The 24,576-nt window shown below is 42.3% G+C and overlaps 1 protein-coding gene and 1 long non-coding RNA gene across 2 annotated transcripts in view; one reads left to right on the plus strand and one right to left on the minus strand.

The window, feature by feature from the left end:
• LOC139778245 (uncharacterized) overlaps positions 1-24,576 on the plus strand; it is a 121,932-nt gene that overhangs the window by 12,357 nt on the left and 84,999 nt on the right. The gene's annotated exons all lie outside the window — the stretch shown is intronic.
• Positions 21,035-24,576, minus strand: part of LOC139778222 (uncharacterized) — a 48,340-nt gene continuing 44,798 nt past the window's right edge. Inside the window, exon 2 of the mRNA XM_071716100.1 lies at positions 21,035-22,462. Within this exon, the coding sequence (XP_071572201.1) occupies positions 22,095-22,462 (368 nt within the window). The 3' untranslated portion in view covers positions 21,035-22,094. The remainder of the gene's footprint in view (positions 22,463-24,576) is intronic.

Here is a 24,576-nt window from a genome sequence, read left to right on the forward strand (position 1 = left end):
TTTTCCTGTTTACTTATGGTATGAAATAAGAAAAATCTATTGTCTAAACAATAGACAATTAAATTGTGAATGACATACGAATTTCCGCGAATTTTGATAATTACCTACAATCAACAAACTTTTTTTAAATAAAGAACAAATCGTGTATCAAGTACCATTATGCTTTAAGTATCCGGACCGGAAATTGGAAAAACGCCATCCGCCATTTGCTTGTTACACTTCGTTATATATAGACGATCTCAGGCCAATCTTAAGTCTACATACCGAGACCTCTTTTTCTCGATCCGATCTAATCAATAATAAATTATAGGGGGATGGTGGTACATCTCTCCCCTAAAGCTAAGGCTCTGACCCTCCCGCTCAATTGGTCGCAATTCTTAAAGACCTTAATTGGCGCGGAAAATTATACCTTATTTCAGTTACCCCCGAACAAGACCGGCGTCCGCCCTTCGCCGTCATCCTTTACTCAACCTTGCTGTACTTTGTTGCCTCTCGTCTTCTCCTCCTCCGTTCGATTTCTGCCACTCGGATATTTCTTTTTCCGCCATGAGCAATCGTTCGAAATATCGAGATCGCGCGATGACGAGCATCTATATAGAGCGGGTGGAATTTTTATTGCAATGAGAGACACGTCGTGAGATAGGTCGACCAATTACGGGATGAAGTGTCGATCGTTTACGAAATGAAGTCTGTGTCAGCGAACATCTCGCCAGCATCCGTCTGTCAACTCTGGCAGTCGTCATGCATGCGACAAGTCGGGCCGGTTGCGCAAAAAGTCACCGGCCTCGACGTTCGTCTCAAACGGAGCTTCGCGGTTACCCTTTTAACAAGCTCGTCGTCGCCTGTCGCGTGAAGAGAGCGACTGGAGATGTCCCATAAAATCAAATAGTTCCGTACGAGGGCTCCTTCCGAGCCCGATTTAACCGGCAGTCAATAAAGACTGCGAACCAACAGCGGGGCTCGTTCAACGACCGTATCGGAACGAAAACGAAACGTTAACGTAAACTGAAAAACAATCGTCGGCCACGGCGGCTGTCACTCCAACGAGGAGTTGGCATCCGCGTGGCAGAGTCATCTGTTCCCTACGCGGTCGCGAACGTTTATTTTTCCAGAATGGTCGCTAAAACACCCTCGTTCCGTTCGGTCCTCCAAGTAATTTTAACTATTTATAGCGGTCCACCTAGACGAGTTATTGGGACATCTTTTTACAGGAAAGGTGCTAAAGTAAATCGATAAGTAGCGCTTATTAACGCTTATTATGTAACCTGAACTTATCAGGCTCCGAAGTCTGCCTATTTAATTTAAACGTTTTCATGCTAAATGATACTGACTGAAACAATTTCTTGTCACCTAAACTTTTTTACAGTTGAGGAGAATATGTAATAATTCTTTCAAATTGCATGTTACTTTTTTCGTAATAAAACAATGTAATTCTCATCCAATGTATTTAATTGTTATAATTTATAACATTTTAGAAAATGTAAAATTAAGAAACATTTACAATTTACAATTATTGTATAACATCATAAAAACATTAGAAAATATATAAAATAAATAGATAAATCTTCAATTTTATAATTAAAAATCTTTTTATTTAAAATTTATAATTGTTGCACAGTACTAGAATCATAGGTAATAAATATAAATGTTTATATGTACATTTATATTATGCATATATAATATACATATATATGTATAAATTTCATTCGTATGACGAAAATAATGACATGCAAAGTTTGAGAAGCCAAGAAAAATCGACGAGAAGGAGCTAATCGTGCGGGACGCGCGATGCAGAGGCAGAGAAGAGAGAAAGGAGGAAGAAAGGAGAGAGAGGAAACGTGAATGAGCGGGAGTGGCGGCGGCAGCACACACTAAGCACTAATATTACGTCTCTGGACTGACAGACGCGCGGACTTTAAAACCCAAGACTAACAAACAGTTAGCAGTCATCCGGTCTTCTTGCTTTTATATTCTTACGCGGCCGCCCATATCGCGCGCCAATGCTCGCGCGCGAGTAGAGCTCTCCTCCCCCCGCGTGTCTCGCACGCGGGTTACTTTCGCGTCGTCAAACGGCGCGATCGAAATTTCCTGCTCGTCTTCGCCGAAGGCAGGAACGAGGTTTCCTGTCGACGGGGAATTCGAAGAGAAGTCGAGCCACCTCATCAAAGCTAAGAGCGATTTTCTTCGCCGCAGAAATAACCATTCTTAGATATCGTTCGCAGAAGGGTTGTTTCATCGCGATACATTGCGATGTCGAGATTATCATACACAAATTGACACTCACGTATGTTTATGTACGAGTATGTAGTTGTATCAGCTTACTTTATCCGACATTGTTATATAGATAATCTTATATTTCAGTAAACGATAATTAAGTCAATTCTTTACTGCAAATACAATTGCATTTTGAGAAAACTGAAAGAAAATAATAATATCTATGACGTAACCATTTATAACAAGAGCAAATCATCTCATTAATGATTAAGAATCGAGTTGGGAGTTCTTTATCTTTATTTTAACTTCCTGAACATGCCCTCCAAATATTGCGATCTCATCCCAAATCTTTGTGACTAATAATTACGTTTTATTACTTTTACGAACATTAATGGATAACGTGTCTTTCTTTTCTTAGAGATATAATATTAATTATCTGTGCCAGATACACAACTTTCAAATTGTACGAAATGATTTATTAGTTATTGATTAATTTATAGTTTCTAACTTTAAGTATTAGAGCTACTTTATTAATATCAATGTAGAGATTATCAACATAAGAAAATCAATCAATATAATAATTGTATGAAGATATATATTTTATCATCAAAGGATACTAAAAAACACATAAGGGTGTACATATCTTGTGTGAAACTTGTAAAGATGTATCCTTTGATAATCGAGATATTTGACATGATTATTTTATCGTCAAGAGATATTAAAGGAGAATTCTCATCTATTGATATTTGTCTGATGTTCACGCCACTTCACGCATGCGTTTTCTACTCTACCAGCCGATGTGAAGAGAGATTAGTATCGAAAGTATACCAGCGTGGTTTGGGATATCCCACCATAGATGGCTAACGATGGTCGTGGGTTTTCTTCTGCCGAGCTTCCAGCACATTCAGCTCTATACCAGTAGAACGAATCGTAATAGCCCATAAATCCTCGTTTTTTCCCTAGGTACCAGGTCTTTTTATTATTTTCGACCAAGCGAGTGTGAATAATCAAATAATTATCTCTCCGAGTCGTAATTAGGCCACCACGGAGGACCTTTTTTCCAAAAACCATCGTGCTCTAGAATTAAAAGCCTCGGATAGAATGACATTTCGCGTAATAACACAATACATTTCACATTATTCTAATTGTCTTGCACCTTCGAGGTAGATCATCGTGTGAAATGCTGAATTGTATTTATTCTAAGATGCATCAAATTTACGAATCTTCGATAGAATAACCATTTAATATTAGATTTTTAAGTGCCATTAAATTAGATGAAATATCTAATCTGTTTAGAGACGTATTTAATCTATAAAACATATAACACGCGAAACCAATTTTAGAATTAAAGCGCATTTATTTTTTAAGACTTTTCGGAGTAAGATTGCATACGCGCAAGGAGTTAACAAGGGGAGATTCGTTGAAATCTCGTCATCGTCAATGTCGTATCTTTTTCGCGGATATAATCCTTTCACCTCACTTCAAGGACTACGGACAGGAAAAAGAGGAGATTGGTCGGTTGGAGTGAGCGATCCGCGAAAGGAAGAGGACGAGGAAGAAATAAAGAGTATGGCGGACGCGGAGCGTGGCGGGATCCTGGTAACTCCCGGGGGTCATGATTAATCAATTAGCGATCTTTGGAGTCCCTTTAAAAATCGACGCCGCGGAGCGGGAGGGTTCGGGGCAAAAAAAAAAAGGATAGCCGCCCAAAGGAACCGCCGATGACGCGGCTGAATCCGTTGCACGACCGCACTGTCAACCGATTTTCGAAAAAATTCGATCACGTCGATTGTTTGCCCTGCCGATCGCACCGCGTTTGGATCCTACCTCATCTTCCGCTTCTCTCAACGGAGTTCTTCATCAACCGACAAATTCTATTATGTCGCCTGAAAGAAAGGATTCCCTTTCGTCTCTTCTAGCGGTCTGTTTCGATCTATTGAATAGCGTAATTAAGTTGTAAGTTGATTCATTTTGAGAACACACACAGTAAGGGATTTAAACGAGTCTTCAGAAATGTCGATCTTGAGATTTTGCAGAATATTTCCAAATAGGGGATGTCAAAAACGAGTTGCTTGAAATGTAATTAGTTGATAAAGTCTTAAAAAAAAATAACGATGTTACATTTTTTAAAAATATTTATTGCGTTGGTATCAAAGGTATCGTCTAAATGCCGCAGTTTAGAAAATTAAGGAAATTGAGTTTTAGTCGCCCGAATATCATTCGCGTGCAATATATCGCTTAAAATCGAGCTATAACGTCCAAGTTGCACATGGCATCCGTGTGTTTTCAGCATGCGAACGTGTTCAATCATAGGAAGCCCGAATTTTATTGTAGGTCCAAAAGCAGCCGCACAAATCCTTCAGGTCACTCTGGACGGTTATCTCCTCCTTCCTGAAAGCTTTTTATTTTATTGCTGCATCCTCCTATAATGCATACCTCGGAACGTGTTCTTACTTTTATTACGAGCCTGTGTCGGCAGTCTTTGATTTAATTAACTCTTAAAGTTCTGTTACCTTGTCCGTTACCGACACGTTCCCCAAACGGCAAGAAGATAGAAATATCAAGAGAGAAAACCACTCTAAACCGATGCTATGTGGGAAACTAACATCGAGATTCTTTGCGGGTAACAACAATGTAAATAACTACAATAAACATAGTTTTAGCTTTACTCCTTGATTCTCTATTTTTCTGCATTTAGGGCATGTGCTATCGGTATTTCAAATTTTATCTCGTATTGACGTAGACTTTTATTATTAATTATATTATGTAGATGTAGTATTAATAATAATAAATGTGCAATTACAATAGTAATAATTATATTAAAATGACGATCGAAACTTTGTGTTTAAAGTTAAGATTGTTTCATTATTATCGTTTTTTTTTTCGAGTAAGACCTTCTGATCATTATAGGATCGATTAATGAAGTAGACATCACATATATGGAAGGGAAACTATCGTTTCTATTATTTTATTTAACACTCGAAGCAGCTTTGCCGTCTAGAAACTATGTGAAGTAAACACAACCTTATATTATCGAAGATTATTTTCTCCCTCTCGTCCACGCACCGCATTCACGCACTGCATCGCCACGAGTTATTAGTCGGATATCTGACTTAGTTATTACGTAGTTAGATATTTATGTCGCAGAGAGAAAAACTCTTTGATGAACTAATGGAGACGACCGATTAATTAAATGATTATTAATCGTTCGAGCTGATGTATAAATGCACCGGCGGATAGGCTCATCTTTCCTTAACGATAACTACTGCATTTTCCATGTCTGCAATTTTACGTTTTTTTCTTTTTCAAAAACGTGAATAACCGCTTTGAAGACTTTTCCAGGGACGAATGCCTTGCCTGTAGAAAATAACACAACAAATGTAACGAATTAGTAATTCAAGATTCACATGTCAAATAAAACTTGAATTTATCGGCTGATAATACATCGAAATTGTAATACATCATAATAACTATTTATTATTCAATAGGTAGCAGTTTTGTTTCATGTTTGAATAACATGCTAAATCATGTAAGCGAAAGTATTGAGATTCTTACGTTCATATTTATTTATAGAGTCAATTGTGATTGATCATTCGATTGCGATTAATCACGCATTCTTCTATATTCTTTCTTGATTACTAGTATCCGAGCAAATATAGATTCGAAAGTTGCAATAGAAGAAATACACTGAAATTTTAGATCTCGTTAACAATTTAATTTTGTTTTTTACTTACAAATCTGCATCGCGTAATTTAGAAAATTGCGTTTCAGGTCGGTTCTACAATAAGTCATATGTCGGAGTCGAATGTTGGAACGTAGCCGATGGTTTAGTGAGGAAAATTCGTTTTTGAAACATAAATTTTCTTATTAGATTAGACCATCGGTTGCGTTCCGACATCCGACTCCGACATACGACTAATTATATTGTAGAACCTCAACGTTAATCTTAAAAGAATAAAAATGTAGCGAATCCAAGAGATCGAAGAAAGATATCTCTTCAGGATGGAGGGGGGGGGGGGGAGTCAGGAAGATGCGATCGGATAATGAGTAATGAGAAAGATCGTTGACGCGGATAAGCGGGGGGATTTTCCAAGTTCAGCGCTGCGAAACGATCGATCCTGTCATCGAGGCGGGTAGTGAGAAAATTGCTAGAAAGACTCCTCGACTAATTGTTTAATTAGGGTCTCCGTATATCCACGTAGGATCTAAGCTGGTCGGGACGCGGGAGGAGGGAGGGAGGAAGGGAGGTACCGATCTCCAGGATCGCTCGATCTTCTCGCGCCTTCGGGACCGGGCATTCGCGTGACCCGCTAATTTCCCTAATAGATTAAGTATCGGAAGAGGTTGTCATTTGGCTGGCACGCTAAGTGAGGCGAGCACCGAGCACCATTGTTTCACAAACAAAAGCCGGCTTTGCGAGTCATGGCGGCGCTCTTTGAACGCCCCTCGACCAATCAGCGACCGCCTTTAGAGCGCCAAGTACAAAAGAAACCGGCCGGAGATGATTGAGATTTTCTGTGTGTATTGCCGCTGCCTTATACATCTCTCAAAGAGAGAAAGAGACGAAGGCACGGAGAAAGGGAGGAGAGAAAGCGCGGTGACGCGTAAGAGAGGAGAGGAGGCGCGAGTTTGTTAGAAATAGATGATAGAGAAACGACGCCGAGTATCGATCGATAAGAAACGGAAAAAAAGACTAATGAACACTTTAGCACTTTCGCTTAATTCATGTCGTGCAATTGTTGTACGAAGTATATATTTGTGTCTTTATAAACGTTAGAACACAGCCAGCGGAAGATCAAATGCCCTCGCGACACACAAACGAACAAAAAATACAACAGGGTACTCATGTTTGAAAAAAATTGCTATTAAATATGCTCGCTAATGGATTACTGTTTCTATACGCGTACCTATACGGTACGTTCGCGATGCCTAAATGCAGCGCTTCATGGAAACGTACTTACGGAGCACATGCGTCCGGTACTCTCGATCGTTTCTGTGGAACAGAACGGTGACGGTCGCCAACTGTGAACAATTCCAGTTTACGTGTCGAAGGAAAATAATGGCTCTTTTGAAATTCAGCACGGAATAATTATCGCATAGTCGAAATAACAGAACATAGACGAGTCCAAAGTTTTAAGAGAGCCAGCCACTCATTTGTGCCAAGATACGACCATTCGATTTTCATCTGGAAGTGCTACATACGATATTCATATCAGAGTACATTACGTCTGCATGTTACAGTGTTGCATAAATGTCATACTGTCAGATATTTTAGGATTGCGAGAAATTTTCATGGAAAGTTCCCGAGACTCTATAGCCGACACTCACGCATCCAACAATTTACGATTATTGATGGCGACAATGCAACCACAACAAGCCGCAGCCCCCTTATCGATCCTCTTTTCCTCAGAAAGGCCGAACCGCCAGACGCACTCCTGTCAAAATACATATCGAGTACCGTGAAGCCGTCAAGAGAAGCGAGGGAACGAGGGACCGGGGTATAAGATAGACGCGAAAAGAGGATGGAGACAAAAAACGGACGACGACGGAACCGCGCGCGGGGGCGAGCGGAGTTAATGTGGAAGAAGAGGAGGCCCCTCGCGGACTTACGACCCTCGGTCGACCGCGGGCCGGACTAATGATCGAAGAAAGAAGCCGCCTAAACGACCCGTGTCCTCGGGTGTTAGACTCTCCTTGGATCGGGCCCCGATTCGCCGTAGAATCTAAAAGGCCCCCTCGTTACCGACTACCGAAGACGCCGGCCGTGAGAGTCGCCACGCCGATTTTTGCGCCAGCGAAGACGGAAGTGCGCGAGATTGAAACCGAGATGCGATGATCCGATCAGAATGCATTGCAATAAGAGATTATAAATAGCGTCTCACAAAATTTGAAGTTTGAAAGGGTCTAAAACACGTCTGAATACTCTATATCTTTTAAATGCATTCTGATTGTCTCAAATATTTTATGCGTATCATTAATTTTATCGTATATCTAGAATATCTCCAATAATCAAAGATAATTCTTGACTTTACATATTTTTCGTTTAACAATGAATCACCCGGTTCCCGGTCGGGCTACTATAAATATTCTAGGCATTCCGAACTTAAGACATCGGCTCGAAAGAATCGCTACCCTAACACGCCGGCTATTTGTGGAATTCCAATTATTTTCGCGAATCCACCACGTCGGCAAAGAAAGTAATAATTTCGACGTTTCGATAGTATCGCGACCTTCTACAATTCGCGAAACACCGTTACTCCTCCGCGGCATAAACGTCACCCCAGAGACGTCCCGCGGCGACGGGTGTCGAAGCGGCGAAAAAACGCACGTACATACATATATCGAGCGATTAACCAAACGAGACAAGGGTCTCCCCGTATCGAACATTATCTGGCCCATGTCGAAACACCAGTGAGCGATTTTGTCCGTCTTGTTCGTTCCCTCGCTCGCTTCGTCCTCGTCACACCCCCGTGACACGTTTTAACCCCGTCCTGCTCGCACTCCTCAGCGCAATGACCACCGGTCGTCCTTGTCGCACACTTCCCTTCCCTTCCCTTGCCACACCTTCTATCACTCAGTCTTCCTTTCTCTCTCTCTCTCGTTCTCCAATTCCCCCTGTTATCCCTTTCCTTCTCCCTTACAAACTCATGCAAGACTCGCCTCGTCCTCTTCCCTCGCGTTGCTCGGTTTTACTCACCCTCGACGACCCTCTCGCTCGCGCCTGAGCGACGCGCATGGCGCGTATAATTTTCATATAGTTCCCTCTTGCTCCCAGCCGTCGGCCGGCGAGCGAGCCGCCGGCTCTCTCGCGCCCGTGGCGGCGCGGATGAAGGAGAGCGGCGCCCTTTGAAGTCCAGTTGGGAGCCAATTACACGAGTCACACAGGGCCGCACGCACCGCGCGGCGCGGCGTGGCGCGGCGTGGCGTGGCGCGGCACCGAAAATATTATTGCGCTCTTGCGCGCTCGAAGATCGATTAAAATCGAGAATTATGATCATAGGCGCGCGGAATACGCCGTGGAAAAGGTGCGGGGATTGGGGGCAGGGGATTAAGCGCTTAAATTAATTAACGATCAGACCGACACTGACGGCTGTGCACGGAAGCGGATGGAACTCGCGGTAAGCGACATCGATTCGTTAGTCTAGCAGTGAGTTTGACGTAATTTGCCGAGACTCAAGATTTAATGTAAAAAATAGATGATTGTTTATAAATTATTTTATATAAATCTCTCTTTCTCTCTCTCTCACTTATTTAAATCTTGCGTAAATAATTTTGTTTTTACATCAAATTTTAATTGTGTCTAGTTGTTAACTCATATGATAATTTTTAGTTAAGTATCGCGTTAAGTATGAAAATTGTAATAGCAAGGAACATTATTACTTGCGTAATGAATCGAACTTATCGTCCATGATCTGAGTAACTTGTTAACGCTTATTAGACACGTAAATGCCTATTAATACGATGGTAATGCGAAGGCATCGAAAGGATCGAAGGCCGGCATCATGCGCGTTTTGATACGAATCGTTACCCGTGACTAAACGACTAATTATCTTGTCCAACTTTTTATGTTGTACGAATCGATCATACGCGCCGATAAAATATTCGTCGTTCAGGAATCGTGTACTCATACCGGTGTAATGCATAATAATTTACTTGATTTACTCCATCTTTGGATTTATTCCATCTTCTAAATTGGAATGCCTTACTGCAAATTCTTGTGCAACAACAATATATAAAGAAATAATATATTTCTCTCTCATAATCCAAGAATAGACTGTAATGTCAGGTTTATAAAAATTTGAGATTGAAATATTCAGATATAGTAAAGAGCATAATTTTCCCATAGACATTTTTACTAGTTGAACGTGTTTTACATCATTTTCAAACAATGAACAATGACGAGTAGAAGAATTGGCGGCGATTGCGTGTTCAATTTCTTGAAATCAATGTCAAAAATTGAAGATCACAATCCTGCGCTTCCGGACGTGCTTTACTAACCAAAGGATCAAAAATCAATTTCGAGAATGAATCACGGCACTTTGCGTTTATTGTTGCTCCAACCATGCACGTGCCTATCTACGACACGGTGCTTGGTACGGCGCACCATAGCAGGCCCGATGCCTACAAACACCCACATGTTTTCGTATCCACGCGGGAATGAGAGAGAGGCTGTTGTGTGTGGGGTGAGGGCGCAGGGGGGGAGGAGGAAAGGAGGGAGAGTTGCGAGAAGGAGGTAGGGTGTGCATAGTGTCGGTCGTAAAGTTGCAAAAGCTCGCGTGCTAAAACGCAACCTCGGCCAACGCGCAGACCAACGAGAGTGGCAAAGCCCGGGTTTCATCGTCGTTTCAAATACCCAAGCCGAGCTGTCACGAACGATCTTCTCTCGTGACGAAGTTCGCGGCTATTTGACCCTCCGCGCTGTGGTAACCTGCTTTGCACCCGAGTAGCGTGCACGTCGCATGCTTAACGAGAAGTGCATCTACATGGAAAACCCCGGCGATTCCACTGGCGTGTCCGGATAGACGCACATAGTATACAGCCGTGTATCTACCGCGGTTTTAAAAAAGGATATATTTTTTACGATATCATAAAGATATGTAAAATTATAGTTAACGTTTGTAGAACAGAAAGTTGGTTAGTCGTTCCATTGAACTTTCCAAGCAGAGATTTACCTGCCGCTGTATTTTACTGCGTTGTGAATTAGTTACTCTTGCCGCGTGTGTGTATCCGTCGAAATAACTTCCGTCGTTATGATATTCTGGTTTCATATTTGCAATAACTCCCATAAAAGTTTGTTTATTGACAGAAAGGTGTTGGTAATCGTAACAGCGTGATTATACTTCTTATCTTACACGGCACGAGACCACCCAAACAGTGCGTCCGTTTCCCATCCGACGACGACAGCAAGTACGCCTCGAATCCTCCCTTTTCCCATTCCCGTAGGTAGAACCAACGGAAAGGGGCAAAAGACAGAGAGAGGAAAAGAGAAAGAGAGCGCGAGATTTGCGGTAGAAGAATGGACCAGATGGCGTAAGAAATTAGTGGTGGCCAAGCAAGCACGGGCGTTCTCGCCCTCAAGGTCTTTAATAGCCTGAATCGTATTGACGATGCCACCCCTGCAGTTTCCCCCGCTTCCTCCTCGTTGCATTACCCTCGGCATCTATAGCTCAATTTGCCGACACCTCGCTAAGTATAGGTTGGGTGGGTGGTCCTTCCTTGGGACTATGGGACCCACGAGCGCGATGGAGTGGATCTGACCCGGGACGATCCGGGATAGGTGAGACAGAGCGCGCGAGAGGGTGAGGGATCGGGGCACTGAATGGGGGGAGGCGAGGGGATTACAGCTCATATATCTATCGGGCCATGAGACAATGGGGCCCTCGATCGAGCCAGCATCTTCTGATCGGCCGTGAAGAGCGGCGCAGGAAACCCGCCCGTCCCACCCACCGCTTCGACTCGCGCGAGCGTATTTACGCATCGGATGAGCCGAATTCAGTTCTTCGTTTTGCACTTGTCCGACACCACCTACGCGCACCGTGCGCGAGCGCGAGCGCTTTCAACCGGCTGACGATGACCGATTGAAAAAAAAGGAGTTTGCGTTACCTCAAGTCGAATTGCAATAGAGTCAAACCGCTACTGCAAAATGGGGGTGAAATTGTACCGCGAGAGATACGTTTGTTTCTATATTTATCGTAACTGAAAGCTTTCTCGAGATAATGCATTTTAAAATCGAATATATTATCGAAAATTCTGGTGTTAAAGTGACTTGTATGAGTATTCTGCTGTGTTAGATTATGTTAATTCTCGCGGACATAAGCAGGGCACTCTTGTTGATCTTATTAACTAAATGCAACGCCATACGTGCTACAGTGGCAGTTTCGGAATCGTACTTTCGCCACCACCGTCCACCGGTTTGACGCGCGATTGTTCGTGATGGCGGTCCAGATGGCGGATGGCATTGTCTGGAAACGTTCCGTGAAGTGGTCAATATTCGCGCCAGACACAACGCCTTTTGACGCTGATGGGAACATCTCTCCGCAAAATATGCTTCCAAATGGAGAAGTCATCTTAATATGAGGGATGCGGTGACGTATTAAGACGGCAGCCGACACGTTTAATTGACGTTCTCATTTGCATGAGACACGTTCGACGCGTTAACCGCTATTACAAGACGTTAACATCCCTTTGTCATTTTGCCAAGCGATGCAATGAATACAGGGATATTATCCATGATACTTTTGAAGTCGTCTTCGTATTTCTTTTGCGATAATAATATGAGTCGATTTATTTATATGATATAAAACCGATACTTACCTTTTTATATTTTTATATTGCCTCTTTTACCGAGATTTTTTTGTATTTATCTATTGTAAACACATATATTGTGCCAGAGACATATAAGGATATGTTTTCTTGCTGTCTTCTCTGCATTTCGCTTTATCAAGTACTTTGACAATTAATACAATGCCTCTTTCAAAAAAGTTTTACGGGTTTGCACAATGTAAGTAAAACGTCTTCCTTACTGCTTCTTCCTCTATTTAGCGCGCCTAGACAACCTGTCTCGGCGTACACGCACAATGAACATCTCTTCTATCTTTTATCGCGCAGAACCAAAGAAGCAGAGCCGGCGTACGATTAGCGAGGATAATATTGCGGTCTTCTGACCGCAGTACTTTTCCGGCTCGTCATTAATGTTTGTATGATAATGGCGAGGGTGTGGAGAAATGAGAGATACTCAGGGAGAGAGAAAGAAAGAGAGGAGAGAGAGAGAGAGAAAGAGAGAAAGAGAGAGTACCAGAACCCGATGGCAAAGCGGGACGAGAGGAAGACCGAGCGACGAACGTGAAGGAGAGGAACACGAAGCGAAGAAGGAAACGAAGAGAGTGGGCGCACGGAGAGAAAGAGAAGCGTGGAGGCGGGAAGGAGGTGGAAAAAGGATGTGGAACGAGGTACACGGAGGGGGAGGAAAGCGGTCCTTTTGATGGGGCCTTTGTCGGGTCTCGCGGCGCTTTGCGATTTGCAACTAAAATCGTCGCCCTCCCTGCCCGCGCCCGCCGCTCCGCGCTTCGCCGAGTGATTTGCTGCGAATTTATTAATGCGACGATCGCGCGACGATCGAACGCGCATCGTTTCGTGCCGAGTTTGGGCCGCGCCGAGGATTCGGCACACCGCACACGTGCGTATTCAATCGAGCTTCTGAATTTTCAAGTCGGACGCGGTGTCGTCTTTTTACTGATTGAGCTATGATACAAGCAATTCTTCACGGAGCACCTAGACTGTCGGAGTCCGAAAATAAATATTTACGTGTCATTGAAATTCCCGCAATTTTTATACATTCCGAATGATAGTAAAATAGAAGGCTTTCCTATCTCGAAACTTAAGAATAAAAGCATATAAAAGAATATAAATCGAAGCATAAATTGGAACATCCAATGATTTATATAAAGTTCAAGATTTCCATGTATAACCTGCCGATTGGAAGATTATGAGAGCGCGCGGCAAAAAATTTGCGAGATCCCCATAGCCCATTCCGAAACAGCAAGTCGGCCGGTCGGCGATGTAACTTTCCGTCGAACAATTTCGCGAGGCATCGCGGCCTGTTGCGGGCCCGGCTGTATGGTAACAGGCGCAGAGAAGATCGGCGAGAACGTAGATCGTCGAACCACATAGTCGAAGAACATGAGCGTGGAAATATGAATAATATAAGCGCGAGAAAGACGGCGGGCGAGAGAGCGACGATGCCGAGGAGGGAGAAAAAGAGAGAAGCCAAGAAGAGCGAGGCACTCTTGGTAGGCAGCGGCTGAGGAGAAGGAAGAAACGCGAAGGAGCGCGGGTAGGGACCACCCCGTGGCTCGTCGGCTCGTTTGATCTTCTCCCACCCCGGGACGGTTCTTTACCCCCTGCCATCCCCCTCCGAACGGGCCCGGTGTCGTCTCGTTCCCGCTCGTTCGCCGGCCGGTATCGTCGTCTCGCTCCGCCTTGCCATCTCGCTTCCACGCGGGTCGGCCCTCTCTCTTCCTTCTCTCGTCTCGTGATCTCTCACCTGCGGAGAAGAGGCGTCCGACACGTCAGAATCACACCTTCTACGACTACCCGCTCACTAATAATCCGAAGCTCCGTGCTGTGGTCCTTTTCTCGGGATCCGTGGAATCCTTCGAGACGCGATGGATGCCTTTTGTCTCTGCCGTGACCGCCGCATGCATCGAATGCATCTTCTGGGTATCGGCAGCGTAATAAAGCCGAGGATTGCTAATTTGTCAAGTAATTTATTTATTTAAATCTTTTAATTTTTAAGAAAAAAAAACTGTTTTGAAAAGTTTCGAAAAAATTACGTAGGATATCCCATATCTGATAGATTGTCAATCACTGATTCTGTAACACAAATTTTAATTTAAAAAATGACATTATAATTGAAAAAAACTTTAGAAAAGATAATGTATAGATAGATGAATAACGTATCATATATAACGCAAATGATTTTCTATCACTCAATCTAAAATTAAGGGTTATTTTCTGTTATATTTTCGAAATATTAATATGAACTTTTATTATTGTGGAAGATAATGTGGAAAGTTAAAGAAATTACAACAAAATTATGCTTATCCATTAAACTTCAAATGTAGAGAAAACGATTTCATATTTATCAAAAAATCTGTGGTTGACATATACATATCTGAAAAGCTTAATCTTGCATTTTATCCATCGGATTAAGAGCAAAAAAATGTATACCGGTTCTTAAGAAAAACGTTAATTGATTAATTTTATACGCTCGAGCTGCACATTGTGGAACATAACGATCGTTGAAATATTAAACATGATTACGTCTCGCGATCTTCAATCTCACTTTCAATCTTTTCCATTCTTCTTCGAAGAAGATGTCACTATCGAACAGATTTGCAAAAGAGGAGCAAAATTTCTCGAAGGAAAATTCGTGCCACGAATATCGGACATCGGCGTGTTGTGTATGGCTGAGTGTTATTCGAAGGCGCTACTTAATTATCTCGCAACCTCTAATCTGCCTGAGCCGACATACACACGCCAGCGCAGCGCTTCTAGCGAACGTTACCTCGGCCCGGCCTATGCCTAAATCTAAATCTCCCTTAACTGGAGGGCAGGCTGCATAACGATCGTATTCAAAATATTACGCATTCTGACGTGAGCCTATATCGACAATGGCCCGAAGGAGCCCATATAAAATTATTTGAACAATAACACATCGTTACCGAGTGAAGAATCGGGAGCGACGCTATAATTTAACCATTCATCTCCTCACGCAAATAATGAAATTCAAAAATTCGAAAATTCTGTCCTATATAAATTTACCCGAGGACCTGAGGACGTTTTGTCTTGGCGAATCGCGAAATTCAAAGAAGCGGTTCGAGGAATCTCCCGTAAGATTTTAGGATCCATAGATCCAAACACGCGGATACATTCCCCGAAGAATCTTGGGAATCCTAGAGCAGTCGTAGACTCGTGGCTCCCAGAGTCACCGGATCGAAACCGATCCCGAGAGATCCGATGATGTACCGAGCTTCAGGAACGCGACAGAGCATCCTCGAGCGCGGCATCGCATTAGCGGGGGGCGCGGAGAACGCCACCGATAAATTTCTCGTGAAACTGGAATGCCGGGGACCACCTCCACGCTTACGAGTTACAACACCTCCTCTCTCGACCGCCGCCACCGCACCGCCGCCGTCGCCGCGCTTGTGCCGCGCCGATCGGACAAACTGCCGGACGGCCGGTGATCTATAGTGGTGTCTCGGCACCGCTCGGTACAATAACCGAAGTGAGAGCGAGAGTGTAGAGTATCCGGTGGTCTGTAATCAGGAGCCGAGCCGCTGGCAGACCCTACCTCTCGGTCCCGGAGCCTCCTTACCATTAACCTATCCGGTACCCGTTCCGTTCCGTCAACCTGACGTCATCGTAATTCGTGATCATTCTATACGCACGCATAGCACCTCGCGAGCAACGCCGTCCACCTCGAGTGATCCGCGAAACAAGGTGGAATTAACGCACACGGAGGGCCTTTTTGCGGGGAATCGGCTGTTATTAGATTACCGCTCCGTGAACGCTCGTGCACCAGCCTCTTGTTAGCAGGCTGTGCGCCATGCCGTTCGCCACGATATTCCGCAGTGGCAGTTTTCTGCGTCACGTTTAAAATTTTTCAAATTATATATTAAATCAATTATCTCTCGCTCCAAGTTCCTTTTTCGCTGATTATTAGAAAGATTTAAAACAGAAGCGATACGATTAGTATAAAAATAATCAATACCTGAGAAAATACATACAAAAATTTCAAGAAACTAGAGAGCCACATTTATGAGAAATAAAAAAAACTTTAAAGTAAATTTGCACTTTGTATGTACGCCGTACGGTAGGTATTGCAGTCGGATCTCCGTCCTTGCGTTTCCATCGCGCGCCGGTATACGCGGCAGTGTTCGTTAGCGTCCGGCTGTTGAATATCATGGCTTTTTAGCCTGCAGGTGTCATTAGGGTGCGGACGGACGAACGAACGCTGATTGGTCTCGGCCGATCGCCCTCGGGGACACCGGCCCATCAGCTGTCCCATTCGCGCCAACGATCCCGACGACGAACAGCTCGCACGCCTATGCGCTTCCATTACTTCCATCTTTGTGGAACGCGCGGCTCTCTCGCGAACCGGCGCGGCTTTCCCAGACCCGGGTTTTATCCGATAACGCGTGTGAAGGGGCTAATCACTTAGCGTTTTCTCAGACTCTGTCTGTTCTCGCGCGACTTATTAATTAGTACGGCGAGGTGCGCCGCGATTGATTCGATTTTTGTGGGAAATCGTGACACACTTAGACGGAATCGAATAAGGCGAGAAATTACAGCAACGTCGAGGAACAGAAATTATATTTTCTCTTATGAAACGTGCGAACATTATAATATCCTAGTAAATTATAAAGTTTCCAAAAGGTTGCCGCGAAATCACTCGTGTTTTTTTCTCCGGAGTTTTGTGTGGTGCGAACCGCATTGATGCTCTATTGTCAAAACATATAAAATACATATTTGTAGCATATAAATTATCACGCGCGTTACACTCATTACTGTTAAAATCATAAATCATAAAAATCCGGTATATTCACTCATCATCCGTTATCTAACCATGGCAAGGCAACGTTTTGCAAGATTCCAACCGTGCGAATAATATATCGTCTCGATCCCCCACCCACTCTCGCCTAAACACTCCCACATATTAATCTTCCATCGTCGGGGCTACGAGCTCTCGTTAGCTGAACCCGTATAGCGTAGCTAGTCCTCCCGAAAGAAGTCCTCCCGCCGTGTAAATGGACCTTGTTGGCGAAGACGAGATGAAAGACCGCGCAGGTAGAAATCAGCCACGTGAAAGAAGTCAGTCTATGAGGAATCGAAAAAAAAAGAGGGGAACAACGAGCGAAATAGAAGCGTGGGAGGGCGAGAGGAACGGCGTGCTAGGATCGGCGGCTCGTCGTAGCGAGGGGGAGACTCAGCGAGGCCGAGATATCGCATTAACGAGGCCCGCTGATGGGCCGGAGCCTAGATCCACGTCTAATTACATCCGCGCGGAGCGGGGAGACTCGTTTCTCGCGTGCTGAAACGGTTCGAATCGAAATTATGGATCTGCGGCGCTCCGCGCGCCGGCTTGACTGACGCATGACTGGCTGGCGGGTTAAGCGAGTCAACGAGTAAATGAGTCCGAATTACGTGGGCGTGTCAATGCCGGGAAAATGAGCTCCGCGAGGTATCTTCTGGCGGGCTTATGCAAAACAACGCCGGATAATGTTCCCGCACGCGCTCGCGCACGATCTTGCCCGGCGATCGGTAGCACGGTTCGTCGACACGTGCGACGATTGCATGTAGCGTTTCGCATAGAGACAAATTAGCGTAGCGTGAGACGGGTTATAGACTGTGTTCGACCTGGCTATTTTAGAGTGAATCTTGACTCGCGAGAAGTTTATATATTTAGAATGCAGCTGTGTTACCGTAGAAAATTCTAATATCCTACGATCTCATTTATCATCAATGGGCTGTCGTTCTTGTCACTTTAGATACCTGAACAAGTCGTTAGCTTTAAATGGCTGGAAGGATCGCTTCGCTCCGGAATGATGTCTTGGCGACCGGAATGGCGATGCGGCTTTACGATTTTTACACGAATTGATTTATGTCTTTTTTATTTTTGTGACATACATAATAATAATGATGTACAAAACATTGTTGTTAAAATATCTATATACGTCCTTCTGAAAAATTTTAAAATGCGAATTAATGTTTTCATAATTGTTACTTGTCGTTACTTGTCGTTACTTTCTCAATGTTATGCGCAGAATTGCTGGGGAGTAAACTCGCGAAATTCAATTAAACGAAATGAAGAGACAAGTTTTTAATCGAATCGATTGGAGGCTTCGTTCAAGAGCTCGCCGAGTAAACGAGGGCAGTTTGCCTGCCGCCGGTAATTACCACGAAATTAATATTTCGATAATCTGATGTGTAATAACATTAATTTCGCAGTTCAATCTGTACGTTGAATAAACTCGGTCCCCGAGAACCGCATTAACGAGCACCGTTTCGTAATGCCATTTAATTACGGAGCAATATATCGAAAATAATTAAGAGTCGGGTGGGGGGAGGGTCTCGCGACATTAAGCGAATCGTAAATTAATTGCCAATATGATGGGAGTAGTAGTGCCGTATATGACTCACGTATATATCCGTATCGCGATCGCGATAATAAAACTTGCATTAAAGCTGACATATAAGGATATAAGTGTATGGAGTTCGGCTAAATTGTTGCGATTAAACGATATATTCGTTAATGTCGCGCGTTACTTGCGCGATTTCACAGATGCCCGTTTAATGCGCACCGAAGGGCACGCGGGGCGAGGAGAGAGAGAGAGAGAGACAATGAATGATATCGCACGCTCATATTCCGATCGGAGATCGCCTGAATTATTGGTGTATCCGATATATCGAGAAAATTGGCGGTGGTCATCATCGCCATTATGAATTCTTTATTTGGATGTTGCGGCGTCTGAATTACAGGGCGGTATGGGCTACCTTGCTTACTGCTTCATATAAGGGCCCGTCGATATTAGCAATGGCTACGAACGTCCTCGCATTCGTTCAAGTTCGTACGAAAGTCGCGTTACTTTGTTTCGACCTGTGTGTCTTGAAACGCACGCTATAAAATGAAAATATTTCCACATGCGTTTTACGCGCTTAAACATCCTTCGGAGCGGTAACTTTTAATATTTTTGTTCTTTAAACATTCCAGTTTTTTATATCTGTGAACCTTGGAATTATCGAAGCCTTCGCTTTCCAATGATCGCATGTATCGATCAGGCCGACCATAACGAGCGCAATAAACAGTCGATTTCTTAAAGTGTCGGATATTTGAGAATTTTCGCAGATAAGAATTTATATATGAAAACGCGGAGAAGCTTGGAAATATTTTTCATATAAAGTATATAAGTGCCGTAAATAGAGCGCAGCTAATCGCATATCAGCGATGAGCCTCGCAATGCATGATATACGAACAGATAGCTCGACATTACCAACCTGCTTCCTGTTACTTGAATATCTGATGCTAAACGGAATCGTTTGATATGAGGCCTCGTTAATGAGTCTATCATTAACTTGTCGTCATTATCTCTGATATAAAACGCGTGCTACTGCCATCGCAATAGATTAATCGAGTCGAATCTAGAATGTTTATAACGGATGTAAATACGTGTGTTACGCGCGTTAAGTATATGCTGATTATATGCCTCCTCTCGGGTGTATACTTGAGTGCTCTCTCAACATTTCTAATAAGGGCCCGGCGGCTTTTGCAAGTATGTGTAGCTTGTAATATTAACGTTTCTAGAACATTGGAGTGTTTTCTTTGACGCTAGTGCTTCATTTTTGTGTTGTAAAATTTTTCCTGTCTTCCAAAATGCCTCTTCTTCATAATTAGAAAAATTTAGAAGAACTAAACTTGAGGAATGATTAAATAACTTTGTTTTTTTCTGGGCAATCTAAAATAGATTTTATTTTAACAAGTTTTTTGTTGGCTTCTTAAATTGATGATGTATAGCAATGACTATTTATCAAATTATTATATAAAGAAAGGTGGACATTTTACCTAAATTCCTACAGGCAAACGCGTTTTTTTAAACATTGTATGTTTATAATCTCGAATTTATTTTATATGAGAAGATAGAAACGTATACCGTTCTGGGTGTAGTCATATATTGCAACATATCTTCAGTATTTCCCGGTTCGCAGACTCGAGTTCTAATCTATCGGTAGCAAAAGCGTTCGGTTATGACGAGTGCCAGACTCCGTACCGACGGATACAACGAGGAAAAGGCCCGCGAAATGACTTCATCTTAATAAATTACGTCTCTGGGTAAACCTCGCGAATGGCTTCAAAAAGATTCTCGGAAGGTCCGCAACGCGGTACACGCTATTTTTGGAGAATAATTCCTTTTCATCTTTGTGTACTGCATCTCTGTGGCTCCTTGCACGCCGACGCACGTCGAGCCTTTTTTACGCATAGTATTACGCCAAACCGCAATAAAATATAAATCTATCCTCGTTAAAGCAATTCGAGAAAGAATGACACGATCTTTATGCGATTTTTTGTTATCTTATATCTTCTTCGATGGAAAAAGATCACATTTTAATAATATGAATATGAACTTTTTACTTAAAAAAAAAAATATGAAGACAATAATTGCATTTCGCAAAGTTTTGCCTGTGTCATGTTTATAGAGTATTGTAGGAAAATTGAAAGGAAAGATTATGGTTGAAGAAGTTGAAAAAGTAGATGTAGAAACAGTTTCAATAATGTTTCCATTTATTTAGCTTCGCTATACACTGTACTAAGTCGGTTTACACACGCGCTCCTAGTTTTTAGTCTCACGCACCTCACTATCACTTTACGAATCGCCGTATGCAGATATACATTTTACTCGCTCCTAAAATTCACTAATTAAACTCATAATCAGGTATATTGCAGTGTCCCATCTATGCTCTTATGATTTCTTTTAACTCTAATCATGTATAACGGTCTCTATCATGCCTATACGTAACATTATCAAGGGAACGATGTATACCTATATACAATATATGTACACAATGGCGCCACAACGCGTGGTTATTTATAATTTACGGAATAATATTCATTTAATAATTTATTATCGACCGTTTTAACCGGGACCCTCCTCACGGCCCATTCCTCTCACTGTCTCCATTTTATAATAAATACATTATAATACACCGCGCTCTGCGCGTAAAATTGCAGCGGACTATGATACGCTTTCCATTTAAAGCCGTAAAGTACGACATAAGAACGCCACTTCTTTCAGTTCTAACAAGCACAACGAAAATTTCTTTTGAAAATTGTAAAGTGATATTTCCCTCCTTTATCAGTCATATTTCAGTATATAGAAACTGGACCACTGTATAGATAGAATAGAATATTCGCTTGTCGAGAGATTGGATGCAATAATAACGTAAACAGTTTACAGTCTTGAGAAAAAAAGAAGTTCGAACGTTGAATGGTAATAGATTATTAGACAGATAACGTTCAGAAGATATCCTCTATCCTAAGACTTTCCTCACAATTTCTTCAAGAAAGAATATTAAAATACGACCGGGTCGCACGTAAAAAGAAAACCGTATCGCATAAAATGCATTCGTTGACGCTTAAAATAATTTTCGTACGTGCTTGTCTCCGAATAATACACCGTAACATGAAATTATGTATCACGGTTCGAGCTTTCCTTTCGGTCAAAAATACTTGACGATATTACACGAGTAATTGTCCGTTGTCCGATTCCCCCGTCGAGCCTCGATTGCACACAGAAAGTCGAAAAGGCGAAATTTCGAGTCGACCTCTACGATTTCTCGTCCATGGAGTTTGGCAATGGTCGTTTCTTCAAGATTCCCAGATCTTGCACGTTCTCTAGGAAAGTCTTGTGATGTTGAGCGACCAAAAGTGGATTCACAGTCTGTACGTCCTTCTTAAGCTCCTCCATGTCCCTCTTGAGCTTCGCCCTCCTGTTTTGGAACCACGTGATCACTTGGGCATTGCTCAGACCCAGCTGAGCGGCGATCTCGTCCCTGTCGGCTGGGCTCAAGTACTTCTGATACAAGAATCTTTTCTCCAGCTCGAAGATCTGCTGATTCGTGAACGCGGTCCGACTCTTGCGCTTCTTCTTCGGCTGCTGGCGATTGTTGAACAGGTTCAAGTGATTGGCTTGCTCTGCAACATGAGAAATTAGACACGGTTAGCCGTGTTTATATACTTATTTCAACACATTGCGTAGCGAATCAATACATCAAATATACACAGGACCAATTTAAAGTTTTCTTTTTTACAATTTCAATCAGTCTGTGACTTTCAGTTATTTTCAATATCTTCAATGAACATATCTTTGCCGTTCAAACATGAAATAAATGTTACTCTTAAATTTTTTAAATAACTTTAATACGAAAATCTTATTCTTTAAACACATGCAAGATAATTTATTCCACTTTTTGCAAACGTGCACATACAATCAAACTTCAAACCTGCAAAAAATGTAACAAGAAGCAATGTTCTAAGAAGCGAATGATGATCGACAAAAATAATTGAAGGATCGTTTTATGACGAAGTATAATTTTATCGCTGATCCATACGGTTTCTCGCGGAAAGATCTGAAAGTGATTCTGCCTTCGTGGTAGCGGCGCGCACCGCACCGGTTATCGCGCGCGCGGATAATGAATGAGCGAAGGCGCGGGTATTGCGCAAATGAATCGTCGATTCAGCGGCAATTAAATCCTGCCGATAACAAGACCGTTCGTCGGTCCCGACGAGCCGTGTCTCTCGGGAACGCAATGCGATAATTAGCTACTGATACGAATAGCGGTGTATTAAGATTTTATCGCTGACGTTGTCTAAGTAATCGTTCGCGAAGCTACATGGCGGAAAAATTCTCCGTGAAAACGCGTTAGGTGTAAAATATGACGGTCGCACGAGAGGAGAAAAGAATATTAGGAAATTAAATGAATGTTTAGAGCCGCACCGCGTGTTTTATCGATTTCACCACTTACTTAACGTGCGTTATGCGCAGTTAATCCCGCGTGTGGGAATAAGGCAAGAGATAGAGAGACACGATAAGAAAAATATATATTACAACAGATTGATCCAACGTTTACGTTGAGTTTCTCTATACTGCATGAATTTACAAAGGCATCAATAAATATTAGATATACATATATTATACAGTATACACACACAATCGGGACAAGATAATTACCAATTAATTTGACGAGATTGCCAATAAGCAACACAGAGATTGAAGCACAGCTGCGTTATAGCAAATAACGGCGTTTTAGGAACAGTTTCATACGTAACAAAGTTAATGTTAGGCATTTTTTTACGCATTAAAGTTTTAAGCAGTTGAAGTAAATCTCTAAACAGCATATGACTCATTTTCCTTGCGTTTCGACCTCAGTTTACTTTAATGTCTTAAAAAGATCTACGGTGTTCTTCTGTATAAAATCAACTTCTGAAGTACTATTTTATACGTACACATGCCCACATGCAATAATCAAAATTTCATAATCCCGCAGCGATCGGGACATGCAAAACGAATCGAAGTTTTTTTCAGGCGACCGCCATTGGAATTGTAGTTCACGGAATCGTCTCTGAGGGCTACAAATTAAACGTATTTTCGAGACATGGAAGGGTTCTCCCCATAAAAGTATTACGCATTCGTTACGGTGCTCAGTCCACGGAATTCCGAGAGCCATAACTATCATAGTTCTCGGTTGCTAGCTAAGGCTGTAGCTCAAAATGTTTCTACCAGACGTTCGCCTTTAGCCCTAAAGCGATTTGTAGCTATAATAGATCAGGTCTATGCGGATATTATCTTACATTTTGCGATATTACACTGTTAAATTCATAATGTCAAATTATACTCAATTTAAGTATTCATTTTTAACCATTCCTATAGGTCGCCACTGTTCCTACTCACTATGTCGTTGATTTAATAATGTTAATTTGACTAAACCAATGAAGTTAAAATAATACTGTTGTGTGTTAAAATAATAAATTTCGACATAGTAATAAAAAATAACAAAATGTTATTTTGCTCAAGGTATTGGTTTAAATATTCTCTATCAATGTATTTTTATTTTATTATAATAGTATTTTATTATAGCTTTTTATATCGAGGTACCTTCTGAGAGATTGGATTGCTACTTTAAAAAGTTCTTTAAACCGCCGTATTTTATCGAGCTCGTTGTAAACGCGGCAATTTTCTTAAAAATCAGCTTGTTATTATAAATTAATTGCCGATTTAAATAGCCAATTAAAGCAATCTTCTGTGCTCT

Source organism: Temnothorax nylanderi, unplaced genomic scaffold (genome assembly GCF_030848795.1).
Source record: "Temnothorax nylanderi isolate EJ_2023f unplaced genomic scaffold, tnyl_v1.0 TNYL_tig0006_pilon, whole genome shotgun sequence".
Lineage (NCBI taxonomy): Eukaryota > Metazoa > Arthropoda > Insecta > Hymenoptera > Formicidae > Temnothorax > Temnothorax nylanderi.